This window comes from Eptesicus fuscus, chromosome 14, assembly GCF_027574615.1.
Source record: "Eptesicus fuscus isolate TK198812 chromosome 14, DD_ASM_mEF_20220401, whole genome shotgun sequence".
NCBI lineage: Eukaryota > Metazoa > Chordata > Mammalia > Chiroptera > Vespertilionidae > Eptesicus > Eptesicus fuscus.
The window spans coordinates 66,181,868-66,198,733 of NC_072486.1; the positions used below are offsets into that span (position 1 = coordinate 66,181,868).

At 33.5% G+C, this 16,866-nt stretch overlaps 1 protein-coding gene across 1 annotated transcript in view; it reads left to right on the plus strand.

The window, feature by feature from the left end:
• POT1 (protection of telomeres 1) overlaps window positions 1-16,294 on the plus strand; it is a 71,804-nt gene extending 55,510 nt beyond the window's left edge. The window contains exons 15-20 of the mRNA XM_054726431.1: window positions 150-355; window positions 3,416-3,551; window positions 10,030-10,118; window positions 12,098-12,189; window positions 14,040-14,145; window positions 15,909-16,294. Of these exons, the coding sequence (XP_054582406.1) occupies window positions 150-355; window positions 3,416-3,551; window positions 10,030-10,118; window positions 12,098-12,189; window positions 14,040-14,145; window positions 15,909-16,021 (742 nt within the window). The 3' untranslated portion in view covers window positions 16,022-16,294. The remainder of the gene's footprint in view (window positions 1-149; window positions 356-3,415; window positions 3,552-10,029; window positions 10,119-12,097; window positions 12,190-14,039; window positions 14,146-15,908) is intronic.
• Window positions 16,295-16,866: the final 572 nt, after the last annotated feature.

Sequence of the window (16,866 nt, forward strand, 5' to 3'; positions counted from 1 at the left end):
TTAATCAGGAAAGTGAATTATCTCCATATTTTAAAATAAGTAGCTGGCTCTTCAGCACATAAACAATTTTTTGATTGGATAATTTGTAACATTTGAATTTTCAAGCTTATGCCAAATGTTTTGTGTTTTTTCATTGTTGATTATTTTAGGCAGGAAGTTCTGCACGAAGGTGATTTGGATCGAATTTTGCAAGAGAACACAACTAAAACTCCTGATACCAAACTACAAAATACCTTATTATATGAATCGAAAGTCTGGACCACTAAAGATCAGGGAGAACGACAAGTAGCTATTCATTTTGTGAAAAATAATGGTGTTCTCCCACTTTCAAATGACTGTCTAATTTTGATAGAAGGTAAGATATTTAAGTTATTGTTTTATTAGATTACAGCTTTCTTATGTCTTTCTCTAATTGTTAAACATATTTTAGGGGCAACCTAGGACATATTAAGCCAAAATATTGTTTATTTAAATTTTATAAAATGAAATATATTATCAATAACAACTAGATTCAAATATATATACACACACACACACACACACACACACACATATAAACTTATCTGAATGACATTTTGAAATTGTACATTAAACTTGGGTGTTTGCATTTGTTCATTTTGTTGAATTTTTGCATGTAATTTTAATCAGATCCAAGCTGAGTATCAAGGTGAGTAATAATAATTAAGAGGCTGCTTGTGATGTACAGTCGCTGTTATCTTGGCCTCTGGGTGTCACTATCGCTTCATAAAAGTAAAATGAAATAGGTATCTTCTATTGATATCTAACCAAAGAAGGGACCCTTGAGACGAGTAAAGATGTTTTTTAGAAATGAAAATTTGAGTCTTATTTGTTTTTGCATTGCTTTTCCACTTTTGTCTTATTTTTATCTAATATATTTACCACAGATTTTTCCCATGCTAAATTTAAAGTTTCATTATTTTCCTTGAGACTTTTTTTCTTAAGAATATTCCATAATAAAAGGAAAACATCATCTTTAATTTGCATTATAGAAATCTGTAGTTGCATGAAATGAATGCTCTTTATTACAGTGGGTTATGATCATTGTTATTACTGACATTTTTGTATTTATTTTGTAGCAATACATAACCCTTTCAGAAAAATAGGTATATCTAGAATACACATTTTATCATTTTCATGAGCATCTCATTTTAATACATTTATAGTGTACCAGAAACTATTTTAATTTCTGTGTAATAATTAAATCATTACAACAATCCTATACATTTGGTACTATTATAAGCTTTTTTTATTCATGAGAAAACTGAACTGCGGAGAAGTTAAATGTTTTTCGCAATATAGGTGGTAAGTGGTGGAACCGAATTGTTTTCCATTGTTTGACATAGTAACTCTGTGATGAACTTTGGATAAAGTGTAATTATGAGGGCACAGTAATTAAGTAAATGTTGCCCAGTTCCTTTTTAGTAAAGTTATCCTAGTTGCATATGCTTGAGTGGCGTAGGCAATTATCTGCTCCCTACCCACGTGATCATATACTAGCACTTTAAAGAATTGGGCTACTTTGATGAGTGAAATGTGGTATCTTATTCCATTAGCAATATTTTAATCTGTACCAGGAGATAGATTTCAAAACAAAAACACAGACACATGCATGCAAAAAAGTGGAGTCAGAGTATTTGTAGGTATAGGAATAAAGCCGCGGTCCTCTGAGGTTTGTAAGAACTGTCCTGCAGGGCCAACTGGAGGGTGTGCTGTGTGCCTCAGCGCCCTCCTGTTACACTGCCTCCCACAGAATTCTGTGCTGAAGCCAAGGTGGCTTTGAAGGCCAAAGGGAGCTTGAATTACAAAGTCCCTTTAGCTCCTGATCCTGTCTTTACCACTCAGCCACAAACCTTCAGTCTCCGCTCCCACAATTCCCACCCCACTCTCCAGCCATTGGTGGCAACTCCTGAACCCTGTATATTACTCTGGGCCTTTTTGTCACTCCATTGCTCTTCTGAGAATTTGTGCTCTAGTACATCTTCAGAAGTAAATTCAGTAATTCCCTTTATTTAGCAATTCATGCGGAATATTTAAAGAGCACTTATACATTTGAAGCCCTTTTTCTATTGACCAGCCAGATTTGAGTGGTTTTTATTACATACTGCTTGTATTTCCAGTAGAGCACTTTTCTTCTTGTATTATATTTGTGTTTTATCTGTCTGTTCATAAAAGTTTTTTCTTATTAGAATGTAAGCTCCCTAAGGACAGGATACACGTTTATTTTAATCTATGTATCTTCAGCACCTGGCATAGTATGCCTGGCATATAACTGGCTCTCAGTAAATATTTATTAAATAAATAAGTACATCCAAAGCAAGAACACTTTACCTTACAAAGAATTAAAGTGTATGTTGAAAGCACTTTAAAATATAAAAGAGTCTCATCAAAATGTAATTTTTGTATTTTATTATGTTTCTGAGTATTGTAGCCCTGCCTAACCTGACTAACTGCAGTGTGACCTGGCAGAGCTGTGGTTCCCAGCTCCCATAGAGCTGCAGACAGAGGGATGGGGGAAAGTCTATCCTTGCATTGTTGTGAGCCTTTGGTGAATTTCTAGAGCTCTGGAAGAATTGAATTTGACCGTTTTGTCAGTGTTCATTTTGTCTTTATGGAGAAGTGTATTTTTGGACATCCTTAGTCGGCTATGCCAGAATTGCTTCCCATCACAATTGAATTTTAATGTTACTAATTTTATACAGATTTTAGGAAATACACCAAAGTATTTTTATAAATCATATTCTTTTTCCCTAGAGAGGAAAATTATCAATCTAAGTAAAAAGTACACCAGAAAAGGTACCAAGAGGTGTGAGTTTTCCCCGAAAATGCTGCCTTGTAATAATGGTGCACCATCGGGCATACTGTTTCTTCTCAGCCAACGTGATGGTTTTAATGCTCACCCTGTCATAGAATTGAGGTAATTGAGATGGTTTTCCAAGGAAAAATGAACCAACAATATACGTGAATTCATATTACATGGACTATGCATCTTTACTTAAATGTAATGTTGACCTGAAAGTTAAAAGAGTTATCTCAAACTCAGGACTGAACTTGCCTAGACATTAGTTGTAATAGAAAATGTAATAGTGAAAATCCTGTGTACTTTGCCTTTCAGTTTTATTCTTTTGATTCTTTGAAACCAAGTGTTCCTGGCATCAGGAGCAACTTGTATACATGTAATAAGATGATTAAAATTTCATAAGCCTTATATTTTGCTCAAGTCTCAGCATTTCTGTTCAGTGGTTTCCATGCTAAGTTTACAAAATCATTTTTCGGAATGAATGTATAAATATATTGAATCTCTAAATTCATGGCTTTGTCTTCTCTTTTACTATACCTTGCATTTTGCCTACATTATATTTGTGCTACTTGAAGGGTTTTTTTATTCTCTTAATAGGAGGTACACTAAGTGAAATCTACAAACTCGCAGACAAGTTTCATAGTGTAATCCCTGTGAGATCTGGCCATGAAGACCTGGAACTGCTTGACCTTTCAGTACCATTCCTTATCCAAGGAAAAATACATCACTACGGGTATGTTTTTAATTCTGGGAACTTTATAAATTAAAAATACTTCAAGAGTAATTTTTACTTTTGTTATTTTACCCACTTGTTTCTGTATAGTCAGTGGATACTTACTGAATACCAATTTATATGTACTAGATTTTTTATATGTATTTACTGATTTGATAGCACATATATTGAGTGCCTACAATGTGCTAGATATAAGGATACCCAGAGAGTAATTATCATTTGTTTGCTTTCACAAGGATTTAACTACTTACAGAGAAAGGTTCAGAGCTGCCGCCTAGTCAGCGTTAAATGATTGAATTCCAGAATTTCTGTGGCACAAAGTTACAAATTAGTTACCACTGAGTAATTGGAACATATGAGAATACATTAGGCACTAGAAATAGATTTTTACCTTTGGAAGGAAGTAGTGGGGATAACATCTCCTTTCCTTCACTTGATGAAACAATCATCTTGGAAAAGCTCTGCTTTGAGAACCTTGAATTATAAAATACATCTTATACCAGCCCTCCCCATTGCGTACTCCTGTATTTGTAGCCATTGTTGGTCATTGGTATAATATGTAAATCTCGATTTCAGCTGAAAACTGCATCCTGTAGTCACGATATCACTGTGATTGTGACTGCGGAAGTCATTGGTAGGCATGTGGAGGTTGTCCTGGGTTCTGTTCCATATACAAAATATCAAACTTCAGGAATAAGTTGGAACTAGTGTGCCACTGAGTTAAAGCCTGGGTTATAGCTATTTTTACTCTGATGTGCCTGGTGTTTTTAATTATATCTCTCATTGGACTTATGAACTCAGAGTCAAGTTCATCAAGATTTATCCAGCAATTAGTTCAAAACTAAAAGTTTATTGCCCAGCCAGAGTGGCTGGTTGAGCATCGTTCTGTGCACCACTAAAAGGTTGCTGGTTCAATTCCTGGTCGGGGCACGTGCAGAAGGCAACCAATTGATGCTTTTCTCTCACATTGATGTTTCTCCCTCACTATCTCGTCCTCTTCCTCTCTCCCTCTCCCTCTCTCTCTCTCTCTCTCTCTCTCTCTCTCTCTCTCTCTCTCTCTCTCGCATGTCTTTGGGTAAGGATTTAGAAAATAATAATAAATAAAAGTTTATCAAATTTTGTTTTCTTTTATTTTTAAATATATCTTTATTGATTTCAGAGAGGAAGGGAAAGGGAGAGAGATAGAAACATCAATGATGAGAGAATCATTGAGTGGCTGCCTCCTGCACGACCCCTACTGGGGATCGAGCCTGCAACCCGGGCATGTGCCCTTGACCAGAATTGAACCTGGGACCCTTCAGTCCGCAGGCCAACGCTCTATCCACTGAGCCAAACCAGCCAGGGCTGTTTGTTTCTTTTTAATAAGTCACTAACATGGGCCTTCTCTTTCTTTTTTACATGCCCATCCTCATTCGCTTGCTCTTTCTCTCCTCTTCCTCTCTTCCAATACACTTCCTAGTATCAGTCACTTTGGCCAGTCTCGAACCAGAAAAAACAATATTAGTTATTAAGCTTTGGAATATCCTTCACTTACTAGATTTCTAAAATAAAAGTTCTGTTAAGACGTTCAATATTCCCCCATTTTCAGCATAAACTGGGAAATTATGCTCACATTCCAACTTGTAAGACTTTTTTGTAAGACATTTTTTTTAGATTTTGTAAGACATTTTTTTTAGATTTTCCATTACTTTGATTGATGTCAGCAAAAGCCAACATAACATTTTTTATTGACTTTTTAATTTTGAAAAAATAATTTTAACTACAGAAAAATATCAAGAATTATACCATAAACAGTTACATATCCTCCATTTAGAAATCTAAATGCTTTAACATATTTTTTAGGTCTTCTCCTTCCTTTTCCTTCTCAGAAGTAACTACTTTCCCAAACTTGGGAGTCAGTTCCTCTCATCAATGTTTTTATTCTCTTAGTATAATATATGTGTGAACTTGTAAGGAATAAGCATATTATTTTGCTTTTAAAATTAATGTAAACTGTTTCATACTATGACAGTCCTTTTGCAACTTGTTTTTTTTTTCCCCATTTAATATTATTGGAAATATTCATCCATATTGGTGCATGTAGATTTAGTATTTTAATATCTGTATGGTATTTTATTTCATATGGGATATATTATGATTTATTAATCAACTTCCTCTTAATAGGTATATGTTATTTTCATGTATTACATTTACAGAAATGCTAAGTGAAGTGCTTTTATATTTTTTTTTGCATATTTCCTTTGTCATAGTATCAGTTGGATCATGCCCAACATTTCTTTCTTTTTTTTTTAATCTTTTTGGTTGAAAGTATTACATATGTTCCCCTTTTTTCCCCCCACTTACCCTTTCTAGCCTGCCCCACCCCCTGCCCTAGGCCTTCACCACCCTATTGTCTGTGTCCATAGGTTATGTATATATGCATACAAATTCTTTGGTTAATCTCTTCCCACCCACCCACCTAATAAGCTCCACCTTCTCACTGAGATTTGACAGTCTGTTCCATGCTTCTTTGTCTCTGGATCTACTTTGTTCATTAGATTCCACATGTGAGTGTGAGATCACATGATACTTACCTTTCTCTGACAGGCTTATTTCGCTTAGCATAATACTCTACAGGTCCCTCCATGCTATTTCAAAGGGAAAGCGATCCTCCTTTTTTACTGCTACATAGTATTCCATTGTGTAAATGTAGCACAGCTTTTTTTATCCACTCGTCTACTGATGGGCACTTGAGCTGTTTCCAGATCTTAGCTATTGTAAATTGCACTGCTATGAACATAGGGGTGCATACATTCTTTTTGATTGGTGCTTTGGATTTCTTAGGATATATTCCTAGAAGTGGGATCACTGGGTCAAATGGTAGTTCCATGTTTAATTTTTTGAGGAAACACCATACTGTTTTCCATAATGGCTGCACCAGTCTGCAGTTCCTTTTCTCCACATCCTTGCCAGCACTTGTCATTTGTTAATGGTCAGCATTTCTTTTTTAAATGACATGTTGTGATATAATGGTATGGTGTTGTATGGTATAAAATGGAATAAGTCAGAAGGATAACGAAGACCTTTTTTACATAGTAAGAGTCAGTATTGTTTTCTAAACCTTTGTTTCAATTGTGCATGTATGTGGTATTCTGTGTCATGATATAAAATAAATTTCTTACTCTAAGTTCTTGCCAGAAAATTTAGCTAGAACTGGAATTAGTAGTATACATATTTTCTGCTTTAGTAGAAGGTATCAAATTGTTCTTTGAATAATAGTAACATTTTATGGCCCCATCAATGGTGTGTAAAATGTTCACTTTCCCCCAGGTTTTCTCTAACACTTAGTGTTGGTCTAACTTGATATTTTGCTATTCTGATGAGCATCAAATGGTATTTATCTATGGTGTTATTATTTGCATTTCCTAGGTGACTAGTGAGTGTAAACAGCCCTCCTTTTTATTGGCTATTCAGTTTTCTATTCTTTGAATTCCATATTTACATCTTTTACCTGTTTTTCTTTTGAGTTACTGGTCTCCGTTTTGGTTGTGTGTTTAACTGATTTCAGAATTATTTTTGTGTAAGAGATACTAATCTTTTGTCAGTTAATTATTTCAAGAAACTTCTGGTCTGTCTTGTACCTTTTAAACTCTGGTATCTTTTGTTTTACAGATTTTTAAAATATTAATATAGTCATGTTTACCAAAATGTTTGTCAAAACCTTAATAGCTTTATAAAATTTTACTGATTTCAGGATCCGATGCGTTTTTAAAGAATTTAAACTAATGCTTGAGTTTCTTTAACAGTTACATGTCTTTTAATGATTTCTGTTTCTTACTGAATCTATTTTATTAATAAAAGTTTTCTAGAGAAGTATTCATTTTTAAAGTATAAATTTATTGACGTACAATTGTTCATAGTACTTTCTGATAATTTTTAAATATCCATTTGCCCATTCTTTAATTCATTTCATATTATTTTCACCTTTTTCTTTCTTGGCCTTTTTTGCCAAAACAAGCTCTTGTTTTTGTTGTTGCTTTCTATTATTTTTATTGTTTTTTTCTTTGTTTCCTTTCATTAGGTTTCCTTGTTTTTTTCAAATGTTTTTAATTGAACAGTTACCTCAATTCATTAATTCTAATGTATTTTTTAATATTTATATTTAAGTCTATCATTTTCTCCTAGAAAAAAAAAATAGTCATTACTTTAACCCAAGATTTATAAGTAGTGTTTTTCTTGTCACTGCTGAATGTTTCATAATTCCCATTATATCTTTGGCCCATGAATTCTTTTATACACACATTTCAGGTGCTATGTTTTGTTTGCATTTTGGTTAGATGACTTTATAACCAAATAGTTTGATGCATTTCATAATGATTTTTTGAGATTTGTTTAGCTTTGCTTTACCCTAGAATATGTCCATTCAGATTTTGAATATATTACATAGACTTTTAGAGAATTTGTATTCTTAAATAGTTATGTTTAGTGTGTTGTCATGTTCGTTAGACAGAAAAAAAATAGTCATTGCTTTAACCCAAGAATATGATTGCTAATCATATTCAAAACTGTGTTATTTTTCCTTTGTAATTTTATCTGTTTAATCATTTCTTAGAGAGTGTGCTTAATGTACCCTGTTTTTGTGGGTTTGTGACCTTTTATTCTGTCAGTGTGTGCTTTAGGTATTTGAGACGCTGCTGGTTCATTCAGGTTCAGTGTTTAAACTTCTGGAGAATTCGTTGTTTGATATATCCTTTTGTAATGTCTTCATCTTTACTCATGACTTTTTGCCCTAAGATTTTTGGATTTTATTATATTTTTATTATTGTATCAGGATTTTTTTCAGTTCGTAATTGCTTGGTATCTTATTCTCACCTCTTTGCTTTCATGTTCCTTTGTTGTTATCTTTTGGTAGGTCTCATGAATAAATAGTTATGAGTAGATTTTAGTTATTTTTAAATAGATGAGTTTAAAATGTTAATTTTTGATATAATTAGGTTTTATTTCTACATTTTAAGTTGTTTTTCACTTTGCTATTACTGTTTTCCTCATTTTTGTTATTATTTTACTTATTTTTTTCTTCAATGTTCTATGAAATTCATTTATAAAAAATGTTCTTAATTTTCTCCATTTTTCTCTTTCACTATGTCAGAAGTAATGAATTCTCTAATTTTTATTTGTTACCCTTAATTTTTCATTTGCATGCTAATTTTTTATTTGTATACTTTATCAATGTCTAAAGTTAATATTGCCATTTTCAAGGCAATAATGTTTCTTTCAACTGCCTTTTTCTGTTAAAAAACAACATAGAACTTAGATTTGTTTGAAGGGTAGGAGGTGATATTTGTTACCCTCTGTTTTCCCCCAGCTTGCAAATAAAAAGGCATGAACTTCTTGAATATTGATTTTTAAGTTTTCATTTAAATACATATTTTATCATCTCCTAAAAGTTATGATGTTGTGTAATAAAAATTACTTTAAATATGTTGTATATAAGTAATCAAAATATCTATACTAAATAATGTATAATTTTATAATATTGTATAGTTTTAAATTGATATATGTCATGAAGAATAACTATAGTATTAGGCATCACAAACTATAAAACTATATATATGTACTTACTGAATATAATACCCAAATGTTGCTAATACAGCCTTCTGTAGTCACAATATTTTGCTCATATTAAGACCTTGGCTATTATTTATTTATCACAGAGCCATAAAATGAAAGTTCTTAAAGATTATCTGTTTAAACATTTTTGTTTTACCAAATAAGGAAATCAGTCAAATTAAGTAATAATCCGGACCTGAAACCTCTGTCTTATTCTCAATTTATTGGTTTAATAAGGCCCAGTGCCTGGGATTCATGAACTGGTGGGGGGCATGGCCTGCGGGGATCCGCCACAGTGGAAGCGCACTGACCACCAGGGGGCAGCTCCTGTTGAGCATCTGCCCCCTCGTGGTCAGTGCGTGTCATAGCACCTGGTCAACTGGTCGTTCTGGTCGTTCCACCGTTTGGTCTCTGGGCTTTTTTTATATGGGATTCTGAACTATACTTTCTTTTTGATTGCTTCTATTGTTAAAAGCTTATTTCTTAAAATAATTCTGATTGTCATATGCACAGTAAAGAAGGGACAATACTATTTTGTTTAATTTATATTTTTTTTAAATATATTTTATTGACTTTTTACAGAGAGGAAGAGAGAGGGATAGAGAGTTAGAAACATCGATGATAGAGAAACATCAATCAGCTGCCTCTTGCACACCCCCTACTGGGGATGTGCCCGCAACCAAGGTACATGCCCTTGACCGGAATCGAACCTGGGACCTTTCAGTCCACAGGCCGACGCTCTATCCACTGAGCCAAACCGGTTTCGGCTAATTTATATTTTTAAATGTGCATACTCAAAAGGCAAAAATAAGTTATAATATTAAATGAGTTATAATAAGTAATATAATAAGTTATTTTAAAATGTTTGTTTTTGTTTCATTCATTTCAGATGTAAAAGGTGTTCTAGTTTGAGACCAATACAAAATCTAAATAATCTGGTTGATAAAACATCCTGGATTCCTTCTTCTGTGGCAGAAGGTTAGCTAAATTTCTTTGTCCTTCAATTTTTACTGTCTTTGTGTCAGGTGATCTCACTGATTATATTTCAGTATTTCTGGATATAGTAAAACCAGAGCAAAGTGATTATAATAAAAGTATAAAGTAAATGCTTAAAATATTTGGAAACTTAACTTTCAAGCATCTGCCAGTATCTTAAAATTTTTACTCTTATTTTAATATTCAGTAATATGTTTTAGTATTAATTATTGATCACAAATACAACTTCTGAAAAATCTCTTCAGCTCATAGTACCTTGAATTTAAAAGAGTGTTCGAGATACCGGTAGCTATTACAACTTTTTGCCCAATACAAGTCTTTAGCTGGAACAAGTATCTTTTTATTTCACATGTTTAACTGTGGTCGCCTAGCCTTGGCTTAAAACTCTTTCAGTGACAGGGGACTCATTACACTGCAAGGCAGCATATTCCCTTAATTTCTAGGCAGTTTTTGATAGTGAGGCAAACTGTGCCTGCCTATAATTTTAACCTGGGCCACATTCAATTTACTAGAATTAGAGTATATCTGTTCCCTCTTCCAAAGATCAGCAGACTTAGTACATTTGAAAATATCTGTTGAGCCTTCATTTAGTTTTTATTTGTCCAAGCAAGCATCTCACTTCCTTTGTTACTTTCCCACATTCCTTCGTATTTTATTTCTCCTTCTCAGTAAACATTTCACTTTACCAATACTCTCCTCAAAGTTTAGCATTCAAAGCTGGAAATAGGGCTGCAGATATTGGCCAATTCAGAATACAAACAAAACTTGTATTTCCTTAAAATTGGACACTTTGCTTCTCTACTGGCCGGAAAATTTCATTGTACAGCAGGTTCTTAAATAACATCATTTTGTTCATTGTCATTTACTTGTAACATTGAGGAGATGCCTTAGGAACTTAACTCTTGTTTATATCAATTAGTCTCTGGTAAAATTGGTTTTATTATATGTTGTTTTGCCACAGTTCCAAGAACCTGTTGATAATGTTGTTAAGAACTTACTGTATAGATATTAATTTTTATATTAATTTGTTTTTTATATTACTTTGTATACTTGGTTTTGTTTTCCTTCTCTTTTAATTCAGCTACATGATACTGCTGTCTCTTATTTTGTTTGTGGTCCAGTGCAATTCCAGGTTACTTTCACATGAGCTTCTGGCCAGACAGCGTGGCCTTCCTATCCTATTCTTAATGCAGTTGTCTGTTTGTATGGTCCCTCAGAGTAGGTTTTGTGTTCATATTTCTTGGTTTTAGCTCACAGTGTTAACCTATTGAGACCCCTTAAATCCTAAAAATCAATTTATCTGTATTAACAATCACTGTCACAACTGTATGCCCTAATTTGTTCTTCTTAGTTTCCCCCCTAATTAATTCTGTTTATTCCATTCTGTAAACATATTGAATGTCTTCCATTTCCAAACACAAAGATGTTCATTTAACTTGTAAATTTTCATATGATTTATTATTTCATTGATTTCTTCATCTTACTAAATTATGAAATCTCAGATTCCGACATTTTTGTCCATTTACCTGATGATGTCTCTTAAAAAATAAGTGATCCCTATGCCTATAGTACAAAGGGGAGAGACGTGTTACATAATCATAAATATTGAACTGCATGCTATTTTTAGAGCATTCTGGTACTTTGTTTTTGTCTTTCATAAGGTTAACATGTAATAAATTGTATTTCATTAATCAATTTTTATGTTTTCTATCAAGATAAACTCATTTTAAAGATATATTAATATTTAGTCAAAAAAATACAATTGTTTATAAGTCATTGCCCCTATATAGGTATATTGCAATGTTCTAAAATGAGTTTAATATGTTGATATTAGAGAACAAAAAGATATAGTATGTATATGTTTTTCTTTCTCTTTTAAATTATTTCAGTAAACAAAATTAACAGGTACATACTATCCGAAAACAAATTCATATCATCTCATCTATTTTTCCCTTCACTAGCATTGGGTATTGTACCCCTTCAACATGTGTTTGTGATGACATTCACTCTTGATGATGGAACAGGAGTATTGGAAGCTTATCTCATGGATTCTGTAAGTAACAGGTGGTGAAGATATTTCTAACTAAAAATAATATTTTTTAATTTTAATATATTTATTCATATCTGCTTTATTACTAACAAGATTTAAGGCAATGTAGAAAAAAATATGAGTGCATAGATCTTAAATTGTCTATGTGTTTATCTCTCTTTTGATATTATACTATAAATCTTAATGTCCAAATAATGAAAGATTGAGGAATAGGGGTTTTAGGAGAGTCATTTTTCATACCACCCAGAAATCTGTTCCAGGAGCAAAAGGCAGAGTATAGCCACACCCTCTAGGCATTAACTATCAGCATTCCCTAGGCTTCTTAAGCCTCCTCATTTCATATTAGAGGAACACAATTACGTTGGTAGGGAGATAGTGACATGGGGGAAGCTCGGGAGCTTTCCACAAGACCACCCTCGTTTCCAGCAACAGTTCCAAGTTTGGAATTTCCAAGACCATCCTCACTCTGACTCAGGTTACAAGTTCACAGGTCCCCAAAACCACCATTAGTTGATAATTCACTAGAAAGACCCACAGAATTTACTGAAAGCTATTTTTTTCCCCCTTCCACCTCCCCTTCCCCTCATCCTCCTGGCAGTCACCAAACTGTTGTCGATGTTCGTGAGTTTTTTATCTTTTTTATTCTTTTTTGCTCAATCTCTCCACACTCCATACCCAGCTGCACCCACCCCCTCCCCATGCTATCTATGAGTCTCTTTATTTTGCTTGTTAGTTTTACTCACCATTATAGTTTATTACAGCTAAAGAATGCAGATTAAAATATCCAAGGGAAGAGGTGCATAGGGCAGAATCCAAGGAAGTTTCAAATGTGGCACTTTCATTTGTCCTCTTTCGTGTTGTAGAGACAGCAGACAGAGTTACTTTCTGGCAACAATGTGTAAGGGTCCATATGGAGTATTGCCAACCAGAGAAGCTCCACTGAGCCTTAGTGTCCAGAGTTTTCACTGGAGTCCCATCACGTAGTCGTGGGTGAATGTACACGTGACTGATCTCAGTCTCCAGCCCCCCGCAGTGGTCAAGCTAATACTACATGACACAAACTCACATGACAATCCAGTGTGACCCCGTGTCCAGCAAACAAGGGCACTCCTGTCAGGCATGACATCCCAGGGTTTAAAGATGACCTCCCAGAAGCCAAGGGAGAGGCTGGTAACATTATGTTTTTACTACGCACATTGTAAAAGAATGTAAGGTGGGGTAAGGTGGAGAATTTTTCTCCTGCCTAAACAGCTTGTTTATCCATTTATTAAATAAATGTTTAATGAGCACCTGCTATGTGCCAGGTACTATTCTTTGTGGTAAAGACGTAGCAGTGAGCAAGGCAAGCAAAATCCCTTTCCTCCTTACATTCTTATTCTAGTAGAAGAGGAAAAAGTAAATAAATATGTTACATTCTTAAAGTTAATACTTACACGTTGAAGGCACTCAATATCTGTGTTATTAAGCAGATAGTAAGCCTCCCTGTTTTCTGATTATTATTAAGTCAGAGCCATTTAACTCAATTATATATCTCAAATCTGTTAGTAGATTAAAGTAGTGAATCTGATTTTAGAGTTCAGACTAGCACTGTCATTTATGAATTCTGGAATCTTGATAGAGTGACATAGTCTAGATTATTTTAATTTGATAGTATTAAAATACAGGGGTGGGCAAAAGTAGGTTTATAGTTCCTATGGAAAAAGATATACAGGATTATGATTATTGCAATAGCTTTATTAACTCAAAAGATTATCAGTACAAATGTAAACTTACCTTTGCCCACCCTTTTTATATTAATTATAACTTGAATTAAAGATTAATTTCATTTCCTTTTTCTTCTATAATTTTTTAAGGACAAATTCTTCCATATTCCAGCATCAGAAATCCTAACCAATGATTACCTTCAGGAAAGTATGGATATGATCATGAATATGCTTTGCCCTCCAGGAAAAAAAATTGGTAAGCTGTAGTATTTGCCATTCATTCTTTTTTTAAAAAATAGCACCAGCATGTCTCTAATTTATGAATTTTTAGAGGTATGCAAACTTGGAAATGTGAATCAAATAAATTACTAAGTAGTGCTTGATGGATGTATGATCTACTTTTGATGAAGACAGTGGCAGCTATAAAATGGGTATGAATCATAGTTCCTGAAATGACAAGGTTTTTTAAATACTTTGAAATACAATAAAGGGGAGGCAGTTTTGAGCATAGGCACATTTGACACTCTGTTTATACATACAAATATTTTATTTGAAATTAGATTAACGGAGGAAATTTTTATAATAAACATTTTCTATAACAAACTCCATTTAGCCAGTTTAATTAATTGATAAATTTTCTATTCAGTATTAACTGCTTTCAGATTTTATAGTTTCTTATTTTACTAATTATCTTTAGCAGCTTTAGTTGCTTTTGATTTAACACTTGATTCATCAACCAAATCTTCAGGTCAGATTTTGTAGATGACTCTAACGAAAGCCACTGAGTGTTCCTTTTGCGGCCATTATCTGTATTTACAGTGAAACTTGCAGATCTAAATCATATTCAGACAGTTTGACCCTTCTAATAATTTTCCATCAGTAACAAATTTTACCAGCTATAGATTTAACTGTTCATTTAACTTTTATAGTTTTTTAAAAAAAACATTTGTTTATTGATTTCAGAGAGGGAGAGGGAGAGAAAGATAGAAACATCAATGATGAGAGACAATCATTGATCAGCTGCCTCCTGCGTAGCCCCTACTGGGGATTGAGCCCACAACCCAGGCACATGCCCTCACCAGGAACCCAACCATGACCTCCTGATTCACAGTTCAGCACTCAACCCCTGAGCCACACCGGCTGGGCTTATAGGTTATTTTTAATCAGGCTTTATTTTTCCCTGGTCAGTCTGTACATTTTATAGCAGTTCTACAAAGATAGTTTCTTAATATTTGTAACAAAGTTTAACTTACATACTTTTATTTGATGGCAGTTTTAATTTTTGTTGGCTATTTAGATTCTTTTGGATAGATTTCTGGAAATAAAACTGCCATTTCAAAAAGCACAGGTCTGGTAGACTTCTGATACATACTTCAAAATTGCTTTTCAGTAATATTTTACCTATTTATAGTCCCTGTCCTGCTTGACACTCACCAATATTGAAGACTAGATTAAATGTCTTTCAAATTCAAATTTGAAGAAACCTTCAGAAACTTTTCTAGATGTTAGAAATAGACCTTCTGTGGTTGGAAATGGCATCGATGGCTGCCAGCTTTGCCTTGACTCAGTACTTGGTACCTGTAGTTTTGCCTTGATAAATGTAAGGTGTTCAGCTGATTCGAGAAATTCAGGATCGATCTGTTTCTTTGCAGTCAACCAAGAGAGTAAATAAATAAATAAGCAAAACAGATTAGTAAGCAATTAGCAGGGAAAAAAGGAATAAAAATTCAGAATGAGGTAGTTTATAACATTCTCTATCAAACATCCTAAAAATCCCACATTACTTTTTCCTGTTGTTAGAAAAAAATTTAAATTAGTCAGAATCACTATAAAATAATAACATGAATCCAATGTGTATTTTGAAAGAGTAGATAACATTACATTCGATAAGTATATTTATTTACTTTTCTATCTTCAAATTAAATATGTTAGTTTTTCTAGCTAAGCATTATGCTTAGATATGCCAGAGTTATTTGTTTAATTTTAATGAGTAAGTAACATTTTCTTTTGGATTTGTAGATACATATCCGTGGTTGGAATGCTTCATCAAGTCGTATAATGTCACAAGTGGAACGGAGCAGCAAATTTGCTATCAGATTTTTGACACCACAGTTGCAGATGATGCTATCTAATATTGACATTACTTAATATATGTAAACTATTGTAATTTTAAAAAACATTATTTTCTATGAGATTGCTATAAACATGTAAAAGTTTTAACTCAGTAGTTTATTTTCCATTGTAACCACTATTTAATTTTTAAAAAATAGACCTTGTGTTATCTTAACACCTTGTTGTAAGTTGAAAATGTTCCTGTTACTCCGAAATATCCAGTATGATGGCTGCTAGGGTTATAAAAGAAAGAGAGACAATGAATAAATAAAGACTTTCACTTACTCTTCGTAGACCTTTCCGAGAAGCTATTTTGTTCCCTGCATTAAAGTCACTTTCCCGTTGGTTTTGCCACTGATTTCTCTGTCATCCCCCATCCCTGGTTGAGCTGCTTTCTTGCCTAGGTTTTTAGATCAGCAGTGTTGAGTTTAGCATGGTTATAAGATTAGAAGATACCCTTGCCTGAAATCTGAGCTTTGACTGAGTTCAAGGTATGTAGTGGATAATGGTTTTGTTTTGTTTTAGTTTTGTACAAAGGGATCTGCTTAAACAAATACCCCTCAAAAAAACGCTTGTTCAAATGAGCCACGGTGTACTTTAAAGAGTGGTTTACTTCAAGTGCAAGTGGTAGAATTGCTTTCTTTGGGTGCTGATATTGACCAATTTAGGATAAATCCATTTTTTAGACCAGAATGATATGCTTTGATTGCTTATTTCTCTGTATGATATTAGAAGTCATTCTATTTCATCCCGACTTAAGTAAGTGGTCAGATTCACCTTTAGTGTATCTGGGTGCTGGGAATGTGGTGTACTTTTTTTTTTTTTTACTATGTTTATAAACTTGATTTATGAGTCTGTAACTAAC